The 16,288-nt window shown below is 35.7% G+C and overlaps 1 protein-coding gene across 6 annotated transcripts in view; it reads right to left on the bottom strand.

Annotated features, from left to right (window-relative positions):
- Positions 1-16,288, bottom strand: part of KIF20B (kinesin family member 20B) — a 72,955-nt gene that overhangs the window by 9,552 nt on the left and 47,115 nt on the right. For all 6 annotated transcript variants that reach the window (XM_019631893.1, XM_019631894.1, XM_019631896.1 and 3 more), the window contains 7 exons: positions 14,520-14,639; positions 12,366-12,426; positions 8,346-8,471; positions 7,406-7,533; positions 5,778-5,933; positions 1,481-1,657; positions 396-509 (listed from right to left, as the gene is read on the bottom strand). In XM_019631893.1, the coding sequence (XP_019487438.1) occupies positions 396-509; positions 1,481-1,657; positions 5,778-5,933; positions 7,406-7,533; positions 8,346-8,471; positions 12,366-12,426; positions 14,520-14,639 (882 nt within the window). The remainder of the gene's footprint in view (positions 1-395; positions 510-1,480; positions 1,658-5,777; positions 5,934-7,405; positions 7,534-8,345; positions 8,472-12,365; positions 12,427-14,519; positions 14,640-16,288) is intronic.

Here is a 16,288-nt window from a genome sequence, read left to right as displayed (position 1 = left end):
ATTTGGTGAGTTATTAAATGGGTATAATTTCAAAAAAAATACTATTTCATAGAATGCTAATTAAAGGGAACACCTCTTATGAGGGTAAATAATCATCTGTATTTTATCTTTCTGTGGGATTTCCTATTTCTAACAAACAAGTTTGTTTATATTAACAGACCTGCTGTTTGAGATCAATATCATTGAGAGGAAAAGAATACCTGGAGAACTAATCTCCCAAACAATCTCATCTCTTTCAAAAGCCTCTCTTCTCCTTCCCATAGCCAAGAGCACATACAGCTAATTGGACATCACAGTACTTAGAATTGATTAAATTATATGTGCATGTGTTATTTGGTAATTAATGGTCATTGGTAAAGAGGGTAAAAAAGTGGGCTGTGTTACCAAATGCCCACCTCTACTTCATTCCTGGAAATTTCAAAACTTGTTGTTTGAGGTTCAGTTTCAACTCCATCAAGATCCACAGAATTCGTATGTCTGGGTTTGATATTTTCCATCGTTTCTTTTTCCTAAAGTAAGGGAAATATTAAAGCAATAAGCCACTGTAACAGAAAATAAATTAAAAAACACTTCACCTAAAAAATATAAAATCAAGATTTGGGTGAATTAAATAGGAGAAGTAATGAAAGACTTCTCCAGTGACCAGTAAGTCTCTTTGCTCCTCTCTTTCGTCCTCAGAGACTCAGGAAAGACTGGGCAACTTTCTGGCCTCTTCTGAGACTTACATAAAGAGAATTTGAAAGATTCCTTTCAACTTCCAAGGTAAGTTTTACATATATTCTCTCATTTTACTTTCATTGTAAGTCTGAGTCAGATGTGTCAAAAATCATTATTCCTGTTTTCCAGATGACGAAAGAGAGAAACAGATGTCTATACTGAGTTGGAATTTGAACTTTGGTAACACAACTTTGAAAAATGAGAGGAATCTTAGAAATGCAATAGAGCACTACAGTAGAAGAGACCATATCGATAACTAAACCTTTTCTTGCTGCACATTGCTCATCCCACTTTCTCAGTCATAGGGTATGTGCTATTTTTAAACCCCACTTAAGAGATCTATAAAGAAATATCAGATTACATTTTTAAACTTGATAAATTCCAATGTGGGCCTTCTCATCACTGCCATCAAAAGTCAAATATCTCTCCTATGTCACCTACCCATTATCATCAATTCATAATGGAGGGATAATAGCATGTATTGACTTTTACTGTGGTAAAAACTATATTGCTTTACAAATGCTCGCAGTAGTTAATTTTCACAACTCTATTATAAAGACATTATTATCTCTGAAATAATAATAAGATAAACTCTGAGAACTCAAAATTCATAAAAAATAACTAAATAACTTTTCAAATTGATTCCCCTCTGATCTACTGAAACTTGCTTTTTTGTTTTTTAGCCTTTAAGAGTTAATCAAATAATTTTGAAAAGTTTCTGTCAATTTTTAAAAAGGCATAGAAAGAACAAGATTCTACTGACTGTTTTAGAAGCCTCTGATGTGATCTGTTTTAATTGTTCAATTTCATTATCTTTCTGTAAGTTACTGGAGATCAGTGTTTTCAGCTGTATTTCTAAGGCTGCAACCAATTGATCCCGTTCTTCTCGCCACTTTTGAAGGTTACTATCTTTCTCTGCCAGCTGTGCTGTAAGTGATTCCTAATAAGAAAATAGAGAAAATGTTAAAATAAATCTTGAAACATGTAGCTAAAAATTATTTGGCATTTTTATTATAAATAACACAATAAACACAACTGTGAACAAGATTCAAAATAGATTACATAGTCAAGTCTAGGTAAGACATTCACTGTACTTGTTAAACAAAATACATGCCTTTATATATATTTAATGTCCACATGCCCACCTCATTCCAAACATCAGCGTATTGGTCACTTCTTTCAATAAAAAATTATAGCTCTTAAATACCAGCATTTCCCCAATACTTGGGAAACAAGAGGGTAAAATTACAGTGAAACAAATCACAAAACTAATAGGAACAAAAGAAATGAAAATATGGGCCATCCGAGTGGCTCAGTTGGTTAAGAACTGGCTTGGGACGCCAGAGGGCCCCGGTTCGGATCCCACATATGAGGGCCAATGACACTGCCCTCTACAGCTAAGATGCTGAACAACAGCTCAACCTGGAGCTGGGCTGCTGTGAGTCGCTGGCAACAGCATGGGCTGCAGCCCCTGCTGCAGTGGGTTGCCATGGGCTACTGTGTGTAGCCAGCAGCTAGCGTGAGCGGCCAGCAGCCGCTGTGAGCGGCCGTCCAGAAGCCGGCGACTGATCTGCCTCACCCGGGAAGAGCGCAATGATGGTGCCAACTTGGGCCAGTGAAGCAACGTCCTCCACAACTAGACTGAAGAACAAAACGACAGCAACTTGTTGTTCCCCTTCCCCCAATTCCCCAGCGCTGTTCCCATCCTCCAATTCCCCAATAAAAAAAAAGAAAAAAAAGAAATGAAAATAAAAAATACCATTTTCAATGGGTTAAAAAATCATGAAATAGTGCTAAATTAAAGAAAATATGTGTAAGACCTACACATGAAAAACTATAAAACACTGCTGAAAGAAATTAAAGAATACTTAAATAAATAAAAATAATCTGTTCAAGGATCAAAAAACTCAATATTCTTAAGATGTCAATTATCCCCAAATAGACCTATAGAGTTAAACTTTTTTAACTTCCACAGCTCTAAGTCTTTTTTAAAAGGGTTTACTAGGCCATAGATAGCAAGAAAGACTGGTCATGGGGCATGAAATCTGAACCACCCGCAGCATGGCTAGGTGAAAAGACAGCATGTCTGCAGGCCTGGAGGTGAGTGTTTTTATACGTCAGGGTGGGGGGTGGGGGTGGGTAGGCTGTTCTGAAAGGATTGTATTACCTACAGACACAGGGGGTGGGAAAAGCTGAAGTGAGCCAGCTCTGGGACAAGCAGAGTCAGCTCCTGTGGATTAGCTGTTGGCAGCATATTGGAAGGCTCATGTGTAAATAAGAAGCAGAGGCTCCTGGGGTCAGGATGGCAGAGGCTTGTGGAGTTGGGAGGGCCATCTGGCTATTCTGTCTTGGATAACTGGAAAGAGCCACCTGGAAATTAATCCTAAATTCCAACAGATCTATAGGAATGTGAGCAGTCTTTTGTCAGAGCTGGCCCACAGCTATTACTAACAGGCTATAAATGTTCTCTTTCACTCTCTGGCAGCTGTAATTTTAATTTAGAACATTTCAGAACTTTTTTCTTGTCAGAGTCAAGGACATTTCAATCAACATCCAGGCAGGTGTGTGCACGTCTGTATGTGTGTGTAGAAAGGGAAAAGCTGGCTCTAAAAGTTATATGGAAATGATCTGGGAGAGTCAAAATTATTTTGAAAGTGAAAAACAAAGTAGGAGCAATCACTCCCTGTCATTTCAAGCCTACTATAATAATCAAGATAGCAGGATATTGGTGTAATGATAGAGATCAGTGGAACAGATGAAAGGGTCCACAAATGTATGGCCAATTGACATTCTACAATAATACCAAAGAAATTCAATGGAAGAAGGACAGTCTTTTCAACAAAGGGTGCTGGAAGAAGTGAAAAGTCAAATGAAAAGAAAATATCCCCCAACCCTAATCTCACACCATATATAAAAATTAACTTTTGGATAATTGATTTATGATAAAAGTTGCAGAGAAGTGGGAATAGGAAAGGTTTTCAATAAACACTACCAGGAAAATTTGTAATCCACATTAAATACAAAACAAACAAACAAAAAAACCTAGCCTTGACCCATGTCAGGCAGGTAAAATGTACCCTCTACCATTCAAGTTCTTCTGACTGGACTAAGATTAAATTAACACAAGACAGATAAGCAGGAGAAAAAACAATTAAAATTTATCAACATGCATATCTCCTACGTACATGGGAGAGGCCCAAGAACACTAACTTGCTGAAATGGTGGAAGCTATCACCTTAAATGCCTCCTTTCAGTTTAGGGAGAGTCAGTTTAGGGAGGTTAGCAGGAAAAGAACAGTGAACAGGGTTAAGATTATTATGCAGATTTAAATCCTGCATTTTCCATCCATAGAGATAGCAGGCCAGGTACAGTGAGAAAAGCACTCTTACAAATGGAAATATCCCTCATAATTGTAAATGTCCTTTTAGAAAGTGTAACTTCTACTTGGTTTCAGAGCTTCTTCTGGGTCCGATGTTTCTTAAAATTAACCAGCCTCAAATAATCAATATCCCAAAGAGGCATATTTTGGGGTAGCAAGCAACCTCTCCTCCCGTTTACCCCATCTCACTCCAACACAAAAAGTGTTTCTAGGATCTAAATATGGAAGGTAAAACCGTGAACAGGATTAAGAGAACATCTTCATGTCCTAGGGGTTCATTAAGGAAAAGATTAGGAAAATGAACTAAAATAAGTTCAAGAACTTGTATTCTTCATAAAAGGTAATAAGAGTAAAAAAGTAAACCAAAGACTGAAAGGAGGTACTTGCAACACATTAGGGACAAAGGGCTCCGTCCTATCCAGAAAGTATAAGCAACTCCTACACCAACAAGAAAAAGCTAGACAGTCCAAGAGAAAACAGGCAAAGGGACATGTTTAAGCAGAGCCAATGAACAAATGAAACCATCTTCAGCCTCATTAGTAATTAGGGAAAAGCTTATCAAAGCCATAAAAAATGAATGACACCACCCTATATTGATAGGGATATATAGCAACTACAACACTACTTGGAGCATCAATTGGTACAACTACTTTGAAAGTCAGTGTGGCATTCTACTAGAGTTCTACATATATACATCCTATATCTAGCAAGTCTATTCTTAGCTAAATATGCAACAGAAATACACGCACATGTGCACTAAGAGAAAATGCGTACAATGTATATGGAATTTACTCAGCGGCCCCAAATAGGAAATAATCCACGTATCTTCAACATTAAAATGAATAGACTGTGGTACAGTCATATGCTGAAATAGTCAGCAATGAAAATGGACTAACTCCAGCTACATGCAAAACTTGATGATTTCCACAAACATAATACTAAGTGGAAAAAGATAGGTACAAACAAATGCATTGTGTATATTTCCATTTTTATATAAAATTCAAAAGTGGTCAGAACTAAAGCATTAAGCTAAAACATTAAAAGAACAGTTATTGCCATTGGGAAAGAAGTAAAAGAGGAGGCTGCTAGCGCTGGTAATGTTCTATTTCTTGAACTGGGTGGTAGTTAAGTGGCTTTACAATAATTGACTGAACTATGTTTGTTTTGTTTATTTACTGTTATATATTACAATTTTGAAAGCTCAAAAATCAACAACCTATTTCTTAAATATGGCAGACACATATATCGCAGGTATGATTGTAAAGAAAATATACGTGGGAAAGGAGAAAGCTGGCTTGGGACGCCAGAGGGCCCCAGTTCGGATCCCACATATGAGGGCCAGTGACACTGCCCTCTATAGCTAGGATGCTGAACAACAGCTCAACCTGGAGCTGGGCTGCCGTGAGTTGCCGTCGATGGTGTAGGCTGCAGCCCCTGCTGCAGTAAGCTGCCGTGAGCCACCGTGAGTGGCCATCCAATGGCCGGCGAGCGACTGCCTCACCTGGGAAGAGCGCAATGATGATACCAACATGGGCCAGTGAAGCAACATCCTCCACAACTAGACTGAAGAACAAAACGACAGCAACTTGTCCATTCCCCTCCCCCAATTCCTCAATAAAATCTTAAAAAAAAGAAGAAAGTAGGTGAAATACATCAAAGAGAAAGTATAATTGCTACCAACCACTTCAGTTTGTTGCTTTAAACAACGTTCTCTGTCTTCAGCATATTTTTTCATCTCTTTGTTTCGTAGATTCTCAGCTTCTTTTGCTTGAGTGATAAGCATCATTTTTTCATCTAACCATTTCTTTCTATCAGATTTATATTTCTGTTCAGATTCCTATATAATATATAAAAAGTACAAATAACTATCACATGCTTAAGAAGTAGTCAATAAGTCTTTTTTTATACCATTTCCATACACTCCATCACTTTTTACCTTTTTAAAAGTTTTTAAAAACTTAAAAATGATTTTCTTTAAACAATGACAAGATCAGTTTCAGATTACAAAATGAACATTGCTGGTTTGCTTTCCTAAACAGTATTTTCTTTATAAACCATACTGCTATTAAGTCCATTATTTAAGATTTTCCTTCATCAGTGAGTGTAAGAAATAAACAATTTAAATTTCTGAAAGAGTTACAGAGACCCAAGTCTTTCTAAATGCCAGAAAAAAAAGACTCGGTTTGTGAAAAAAAACTCGGTCATTTCTAATTGTGTGGTTCCAAAAAGAAAATATTCCTGGGTATACAGGATGCCAAATGAAGTGTGCAACAGGACAAACATTTATCAGATAGAACAGCTGAACAGATACTGCAGTTAATCAGTAACTTTCAAAGTGGCTTCCATAGATATATTCCACTGTTGTAAAAACTTCTAAAACGACTGTACTGGATGAACTATGGCAGTACATTCCAGGATTACAAAGGTAAGATATGTAATTGCATCATTGAGGACAATGCAAAACATACCAATATCCTTAATATGAACATTCTCAATATAGTTAATGTATTTTTTTCATAATTAAGGGAGTATTTACTTTGCTCTAGCTGCTTCCGGGTTTTCACAATGGAAAGGGTAAATGCTAGAATATATACTTGTTATAAAAGAAAATAACAAATTCTTTGTGTTTGTTCAGTATCTGATTGCATAGCCTGAACTTAAGAAAATAATTTAGATGCAGCGAACTTTTCAAAATCTTTATGTTTCCTTCAATCTCAAATCCAGTTATGAATGTAACTTTTAATGTACAAAATTTTTAGTATTTGGTAAATCGCATTAAAAATAATTCCCCTATATGCTGTACTCTATACATGGTATATTAGAGTTGAACATAAAAAAAACAAACACACACACAAAATGGAATATCTTCTATATAGTATGGCTTCAAATATATTCCAGTGTCCAGAAATACAACTCTATTCTTTTCCAACTTAATAATTACATTGAAAAGATCTACAATAATAAAAATAATTTTCCTAAGTCATCTTCTCCACAGCAGTATTTGATGAGTAAGACGTTTAAGGAGTAGAAAAATAGGTACAAAGACATAAGACATGGTGATTTAAATATTAAATATATAAAATATGAAATTGAAGACTGTATTTTCATTAGCAATTGTAGTTTATATCTTGGGAATTTCCTCCCCATGTAATTTCAATGTATACTGAAAAACAGTAATATATTAACACTTCATAGGAATTATTTTACCCATATCTAAATTAATTATAAAATACTGACTGAATTCTCCTCTCATGAGAAGTACAGCGAATATTTAGACATACATACATACATACATACATAAAATCATACCTTTAACTCATCTTGAAGCTCACTGAGCTTTTTACTAAGTATGTCTGTGTTATCCTCAAATTCTTTACTTGATCTTTGATTACTTTTGGTTTCCAGATCTTTGCATTTTTCCTTCAATTTTTCCAATTCTGATTTGAAAATGCAAAATTATTTTTTAAAGAACATGCACAAGTTATAGCATTTAGAGACAAATGTCACATGGGATACAGACAGGAATCAGCAGAGCCCAGAAAAAGAGCACAGACCATGACAGAACTAAGGCTATACTAAGAGCTGCACTTTTAAGAGTTTGTACCAAAAGGATCTAGGACCTCTAGGGAACCCACTGAATAGTGTTCAAAGTATAAAGTATAAATGCATTTCAGTATTAACAGCATAGTTCTCAAAAATAAAAGAAAAATTGATGGTATTCTGAAGGATGGAATCAGAGTATTTATTGAGATAAACATACATACAAGATGTTAGCTACTAAGTGCTAGTCAGAGGTTAAAACTCAGTTGAGCATGAGCGGCCAGCAGCCAGTGTGAGCTGCCAAGAGCCACTGTGAGCGGCCGTCCAGAGGCCGGCGACCCATCTGCCTCACCCGGGAAGAGCGCAATAATAATACCAACATGGGCCAGTGAGGTGACGTCCTAGACTAAAGAACCAAAGAACAGCAACTTGTCTGCTCCCTTTCCCCAATGCCCCAACACTGTTCCCCTCCCCCAATTCCCCAATAAAATCTTTAAAAAAAAAACCCAAAAAAACTCAGTTGAAAGTTTATTCTTAAAGTCAGGGGAACACTGCCAGTTATCATCCAGTTATTATGAACATGTTCCTATTCCTTCCTTACTGTTTACAATTTTACATAGATAATGCTATACTACTTTAAAAGAAAAGAAATCTAGGAAAATAAGAAAATAGAGGCATATATCAAGATATTTAAGCAACCTTGTTTTACCTGTGGTCAGTCTTTCAGCTTCCTCTAATTTAGCTTCGAGCACTTGATCTTGTTCTATCTGAGTTTGTTCTTGTTCTTCCAGTGTCATTCGCATGTCTTTAATTATTTGTTCTTTAACATTTAGATCTAAAAATTTGGGGTGGACATTTTAGATATTACTAACATCTACATCTAGATATCCAATTTCTCTTGAGCTCTTCTAAGATTAAAATACACTTTTATTAACTATAAAAGGAGTTCCATACAGACAGAAACTTTGTCTTGCTCACTGCTGTATCCTCAATGCCTAGAATGACACAGGCATGGATGAAGCACCAAGTAAATATCTGATGTACAGATAGATACTTGGATGATTTGAAGAATGGATGAAATCATTTCAGACAAAATCAACACAATTTTATAACATTAACTATTAATACTTATTAATAAGCACAAATCTTGAGATTTAGAAAAAAGTTATTGGGCCAGCCGGGTAATGCAGTTGGTTAGAGCGCAAGCTCTGAGCAACAGGGTCGCAGGTTCGATTACCACATGGGCCAGTGAGCTGTGCCTGAGCTGAGCTGCAGCTGAGCTGCCAACAGGCAGCCGGGTGTGGCTCAGCTGGTGAAAGTGCATGCTCTTAAAAAGGTTGCCAGGTCAACTCCCACATGGGATGGTGGGCTACTCCCTCCACAACTAAGATTGAACATGGCACCTTGAGTTAAGCTGCTGCAAGCTGCAGATGGGCAGCCAGATGGCTCAGTGTGCAACAAGGTTGCCAGTTCGACTCCTGCATGGGATGGTGGACTATGCCCCCCACCCCCCGCAACTAGACTGAAAGCGGTGACTGGACTTGGAGCTGAGCTTGTGCCCTCTACAACTAAGATTTAAGGACTACAACTAGACTTGGAGCTGATGGGTCCTGGAAAAACACAATGTTCCCTTTCCCCAATTCCCCAATACAATCTTAAAAAAAGAAAAGAAAGAAAGAAAAAATAGGCAAACAGAATGGAAAGGGAGAAGTAAAACTATCTGTTTGCAGAAGACATGACCTTATATACAGAAAATCCCAAGGAATACACACACACAAAAAGAAAACCTTACTAGAGCTTATAAACTAGTTCAGCAAAGTTGCAGGATATAAGATCAATATAATCAATTCTATTTCTACATATCAGTGATGAACAATCCAAATGGCATTAAGGAAGTAACTCCATTTTTTAAATCATTACAAAAATAATATTTAGAAATAAATTAGCAAAAGATGTGCAAAACTTATACACTGAAAGTTAAAAAACACTGAAAATAATTATGTAGATTCAGGTCTAGCTAAATGAAACTATCTCCCACGTTCATGATTAATATTGTTATGTTGGCAATTTCCCCAAATAGGTCCTCAGATTAACACAACCCCCATCAAAATTCCAGCTGGCTCATTTGCAGAAACTGACAAATTGATCCTAAAATTCATGTAGAAAGGCAAGGAACCCAAAATAGTCAAGACAATCTTGCAAAAGAAAAACAAAAGTGGGAGAATTCACACATCGCACTTCAAAACTTATATAAAGCCACAGTAACAATGCAGTGTGGCACCAGCATAAGGATCAATGAAACAAAACTGAGAGTTCAGAAATAAATCCTTACATTCATGGCCAACTGATTTCCAACAAAGGTACAAAGACAATGCAATGGAGGAATGAATAGACTTTTTAATAAATGGTGCTGGGACAACTGGGTCTCCATATGCTTTAAAGAATTGTTAGGCACCTACCTCCCACAACATACAAAGTTATACTCAAACAGATTAACTAAAATGGATCAAAGACCTAAATATAAGAGCTAAAACTATAAAACTCTTAGCATAAAACCTTGATGTCTTTGGAATAAGCAACAGTTTCTTAGACATGACACCTAAAACACAAGCAATCAAAACAAAATAGGTAAATTGGACTTCATCAAAATTAAAAACTTTAACATATCAAAGGACACCATCAAGGAAGTGAAAACCCAAAAAATAGGAGAAAACATGTGCAAATCATTTATCTGATGAGGGTCTAGTATCCATAATATATAAAGAATGCTTATAACTCCATAATAAAAAGACAAATAACCTAGTTTTAAAATGCGCAAAGGACTTAAACAGACATTTTTCCAAAGCTATACAAATGGTGAAGAGCTCAAGACTAGACTCCCTATATCATTAGTCATTGGGGAAATGCAAATCAATACCACAATTACATACTACTTTATACTCACCAGAATGTTAGGTTAAATCGTGTTCTCCCCAAATTCCTGTCCACCCACTATGAATATGACCTTATTTGGAAATAGGGTCTTTGCAGATGTAATCAAGTTAAGCATAAAGTCCTACTGGATGAGGGTGGGCCCTGAGTCCCACATGACTGGTGTCCTTATAAGAAGGTGTGTCTGTCCAAATGTCTGTCTTCTTATAAGGACACCAGTCATGTGGGACTGATATAGACACTGATATAGACACACCCAGAGGAAAGATGGCCATGCTAAAAAAGAGGCAAATAGGAGTTATGCTGACACAAACCAAGGAATTCAAAGGCTTGCCATCAACCACCAGAATCTAAAATTAAAGACGAGGAAAAATTCTTCCCTAGAACCTTCAAAGGGAGCATATCAATACCTTTAGTTTGGATTTCTATCTCTCTGGGCTGTGAGAGAATAAATTTCTACCCAGTTTATGGTACTGTGTTACACCAGTCCTAGGAAACTAATAAAGACAGCTATAACTTTAAAGAATGAAACTATAACAAGTGTTGGTAACAATGTGGAGAAAGCGGAGCCCTCATCAAATGCTGGTAGGAACATTAACTGGTATAGCCACTGTGGAAAAACTGGACAGTTCCTCAGAAAGTTAAACACAGAGTTACCATATGGCCCAGTAGTAGTTCCATTCCTAGACAGATAACGCCAAGAGAATCCAAAACATACGTTCACCCAAAAACCTGCACACAAATATTCATAAAAGTAAAAAAGTGGAAACAATCCCAATATCCATCACGTGATATAAAAAACATGGTCTATTCATACAGCAAAATATTGGCTGGTCATAAAAAAGAATGAAGCACTCACACATGCTACGATATGGATGAAACTTGAAAACATGCTAAGTGAAAGAAGTCAGACACAAAAGGCCATATATTGTATGAATTCACTTACATGAAATGTCTACAATAGGCAAATCTGTAGAGACAGAAAGTAGACTAGTGGTTGACAGAGACTGGCTAATGGGTACAGGGTTTCTTTTGGGGTGATGAAAATGTTCTGGAATTATATAGTGGGAGTGATTACACAACCTTGTGAATATACTAAAATCCACTAAAATGTATACTTCTAAAGGGTAAATTTTATAGTATATGTTATTATATCTCAATTTTTTTGAAAAAAGAATTTATTAAGATAGCTAAGTGAATGGCACTCAGTATTTAAATAGAAATGTAGAAGACAGGGAAAGCTTCAAGAACTGAAAATGCAATGTTGTGTTAAGAGGTGAGTGATGGGGATGAGAAGAATCGGAGTAGTTTTAGGAACAGAAATATGTATCTATATCATCTACAAAGCTATTTTCATAACATTTCAAACAAAAATCAATATAGGTTTAAAAAGCATAATTCAGCACATATACCTTGAACCTGAAGTATTAAAAGGTTTTTTAAAACTTTTAAAACTCATTTTTAAATTTTAGAAGACATTTTACTTGAAGTATATTCTTCACATGATTTTTCTAGAAATCTATGCCACTCATTGTGACCTATGTAACTTTGAGTGTCATTATTTTTCACAAAATCCTGGTCATTACCTAGCTTTGACTGAATATTTCTTAATGTTTTATTTTTCCAAGAATAAGCTTTACATGGATAAGTTACTCATCAGAATTAAACGTATGTCTTTTGACAAAGTTACAGCGTATGTTACTTTAGAATTTTCAAAGGAAAATGCTAAACCAATTGTTACTACAGCTAACTATTTTGCCAGTCATGTTAGTGCAGGAAGTCAAGGTTGGTTTCTGACCTTTGCATACTTTCTCATACTGCTGTATAGCTTCTTCCACTTTCTGATTACTTAACTGCTCCTGTAAAATGAAAGAATATGGATTAAATGCAAATGGAACAAACACAATGTTTAGCAGTGGGACTTGAAAACAGGGTTCAATATTAGGCTTGAAATCTGTCTCCCATAAGGCTGACTACTAGTCTCAAGCTTCCAAGTCTCATTCACCTTGGAGAAAAGGGCAGGGTGAAAGTGTAGTAAGAAAAAAATAATAATAACTTTATACCTCTAACCTACCTCAAAGTTACTGCCCAGTCATTTCACTTAACATTTTAGCTACTGTGTTCTCTTATACATCACAAAAAGCAAGAACAGAGAAATGTAGGTTTACTATGTATTTAACAAAAGAACAAGAAAAACCATTGAAACAGTTGCCCATTAATAAATTCAAATGCAGAAAATTAGGGCCCTCCATCTCCTCTAGGTATAAAATAGATGGAAGGTTCGGAAAGTAATCAGGTCCTTAATAGGCAAGATTAAATTATGGGCATTGGAAATACTCCAACTCTAGTTTTAATCTATCAGGTAATCCAACCTCACTCTTTATCTAACTTCAGAACCATCTCCTCATTTTGTAAGTCTTAGAATGAATCATTACAGAACCTGGAAATCTCTGAATCCTATTATGAAAGTACACGCTGCTTTATTAGGATGATATTCAGTTAAAAACATAAATCACATATTTACACCTGACTATTCATTATTTAAAAGCAACATGCAGGGTCGGCTGAGTGGCTCAGTTGGTTAACAGCACAAGCTCTGAGCAACAGGGTCGCAGGTTGGATTCCCACATGGGCCAGTGAGCTGCGCCTGAGCTGAGCTGCTGCTGAGATGGTGAGAGCGCATGCTCTTAGCAGCAAGGTTGCGGATTTGACTCCCGCATGGGATGATGGGCTGTGAGCCCACCCACAACTAAGGTTGAATGGCACCTTGAGCTGAGCAGCAGTGGGCTGCCAAAGGGAGGCTAGGTGGGTCAGTGTGCAACAAAGGTTACCGGTTCGACTTCCGCATGGGGTAGTGAACTACGCAACTAAATTGAAAACAGAGACTGGACTTGGAGCCGAGCTTGTGCCCTCTGCAACTAAGATTGATGGACAACACCTTGACTTGGAGCTGATGGGTGCTGGAAAAACACAATATTCCCCTTCCCCAACACTGTTCTCCCCCCCAATTCCCCAATTCAAAAAACAAAAACAAAAACAAACTAATTTAAGAAAACTTTCATAAAATAAAAATGAAATCTACATATTAAAAAAAAGCAACGTGCCAAGAAAACAACTTTTCTTTTATTGTTGCATTATCCAATTAATTGGTGTCAAGTAAAATATAACCATTTATAAAGGGATTTTGCTTAAGTGTCCTTTCAAAAAATAATTTTTATAAGACCTGAGTTTTATTTTCTTTTTACTTTTTGTTTTGAAATAATTTTAGATTTATAAAAGAGTTGCAAAGATAGCAGAGATTTCCTGTATAACTAATCTCCACTTCACTTCCCCTAATGCTAATATCTTCTATTACTATGGTATATTTATTTAAAAACCAAAACATTGGGCAGAGAAACAAGTGGCTGAGTCTCAAAGCTTTGTAATTTAGAACACACAAACAATAATTTTTGTATGGAAAAAAAGTTAGCATCAGTATAAAACTATTAATAAACTACGACTTTAACTGGATTTCACTAGCTTCTCCACTGATGTCCTTTTTCAGTTCTAGGATTCCATAAAGAATACACAACACTGCATTTAGTTATCATGTCTCCTTACTCTCCAATCTGTGATAGTTCCTCAGTAGCTTTTCTTTAATGACATTGACACTTTCTACTAGTCAGGTATTTTGCAGGAAATCCTCAGTTTGGGTTTGTATGTTTTCTCATGATCAGACTGAGGTAATGGATTTAGGGGCAGAATAGCACAAAAAAGATGTACCCTTCTGGTCACCTCCATCAGGAAGTACATGTTACCAATATGACTTCCCACTGGTGACGCTATCCTTGAACATATGGTTAAGGTGCTATCTGCCAGTCATCTCCACTGTAAAGTTACTATTTTTTCCTTTCCATACTCTCTTCACTAAAAGCAAATCACTATTGCCTTACTTTAAAAACGAAACTGTTACCTTGAGTTGCTGAATAGTTCGCTGTTTCATATCTATTTCCTGAGAGCACTGGTTTTTCTTTTTCTCCAGTTCATTAAATTTAATCCTCAGTAATTTCTCCTCATCACGCATTACAGATACCTACAAAGTAATGTTTATAAAATAAATTAAGTATTTTTTTAAATACTAATTGTTTTTTGTTGTTTAAAATTCATGGCCACTGGTTAAAAAATTCATGTCCTTAAAAAACCCATTAGAAAAATTACATATTCTAACATACTACATGATACAGCTTCAAATGATCAGAATACATATAAAGAAATCATTTTCTTCTTCCAATATTTTAAGACTATCAAACTGTAAATGTTCTCAAAAAAGGATCAACATAGCACCTTGCAATGCAACAGCAAAATCATTATGGAAAAATCAACAGACACATTTTAGGGGGAAAATACTGGCTCACATCTCCAAGGTTTATTGAGTAGTGTGATCCAGTAATACAAGAACCAAGAAATACATTAAAAACTCATAATGGCACAGAGAGGATGAAAATGGAACAATTGTGTGATCAAAAGGTACCCATGCAAGAGAAGTTCAATTGATTTTTGGTGTCACTGGTACCTAATTCTATAAACTTGTTAAAGAAATCAAAAACACTATGAACTAGCATGAAAATCTTCACCAAGCAAAAAGAAAAAGAGAAACAATGGTAATCTATGTATATCTTTAAGCCAATCTCCATCATGCCAATTCTACAGATCACAAATATTGAAGGTAATTAATTTTAAAAAGTTCCCCCTCATAAAAAGCATAGAAATGCCATAATAATAATAATAATGGATTTTTTGTGGTTTGATTTCAAGGGATTTTCACATTCCCATTTAGGCTTCTGTATGTTCCAAATATACTACAATAAATACATATTTCTTTTATAATCATGTATCAATATTTACTTTTATCTGCTTATTTTATTTAAAAATATGGGATGTCCAGTAATAAACAGTCTTCATCGATTTAACAGATATCAGCCAATAACAAATAGAGAGACTGTGTTGCATCAAGATGCACATAGGATTGCCTCAGCTTCCATCCTGGCTCTACCAATTACTAGATAAATGAACTTGGACAAGTTCTCTCTCTCAATGAGTTTTCCTTATCTATACAACGGAAGTTAAAAACAGTGTCTGTACCTAATATTTGTCTGAGAAGTAAATGAAATGATATATGAAAACTTAGAATAAGTTATTATTATTATTATTATTATTATTATTATCATTATTAGCAGCAGCAGCACTGGCACTACACATTATTTTGAGAAATAGAAAACATTCTCAATACCCATCATTAGAGTACCATTAAACAGCCATCTATACAATAAAACATTTCTTAAAAAGAGACACCTCTATAAATAGCGGTAAAAAAAAAATCTTAACACAGAATAATTTGAAAAGCAATATTTATATATAGCTGATCCCATTTATAAAAATAAAAACATACCAGTACATATAATTATTTATACATACATTATGTCAAATACACACAAAAAGATCTAGAAGAACACATGGATTGTCAAGACTAGTCATATGTAAAAAGCAGAGAGAAATAAGATTGGGGAGAGGGCTTTCACGTGTATCTTCATTTCTTAAAAAATATTTGCTAATATATTACAATAAAAAGGTTTAATTGGAGAAAGTAGCTACGTTTTAAGATCTGAGTAATGAGTTCCATGTAAACACACGTCACTACACCACGCTTGATAATGCTTCCTGATAATCACGTACTCAGAGACA

This window comes from Hipposideros armiger, unplaced genomic scaffold (genome assembly GCF_001890085.2).
Source record: "Hipposideros armiger isolate ML-2016 unplaced genomic scaffold, ASM189008v1 scaffold_1051, whole genome shotgun sequence".
Lineage (NCBI taxonomy): Eukaryota > Metazoa > Chordata > Mammalia > Chiroptera > Hipposideridae > Hipposideros > Hipposideros armiger.
The sequence above is the reverse complement of the archived record's forward strand: the minus strand, read 5'-3'. Positions and strand labels throughout refer to the sequence as shown.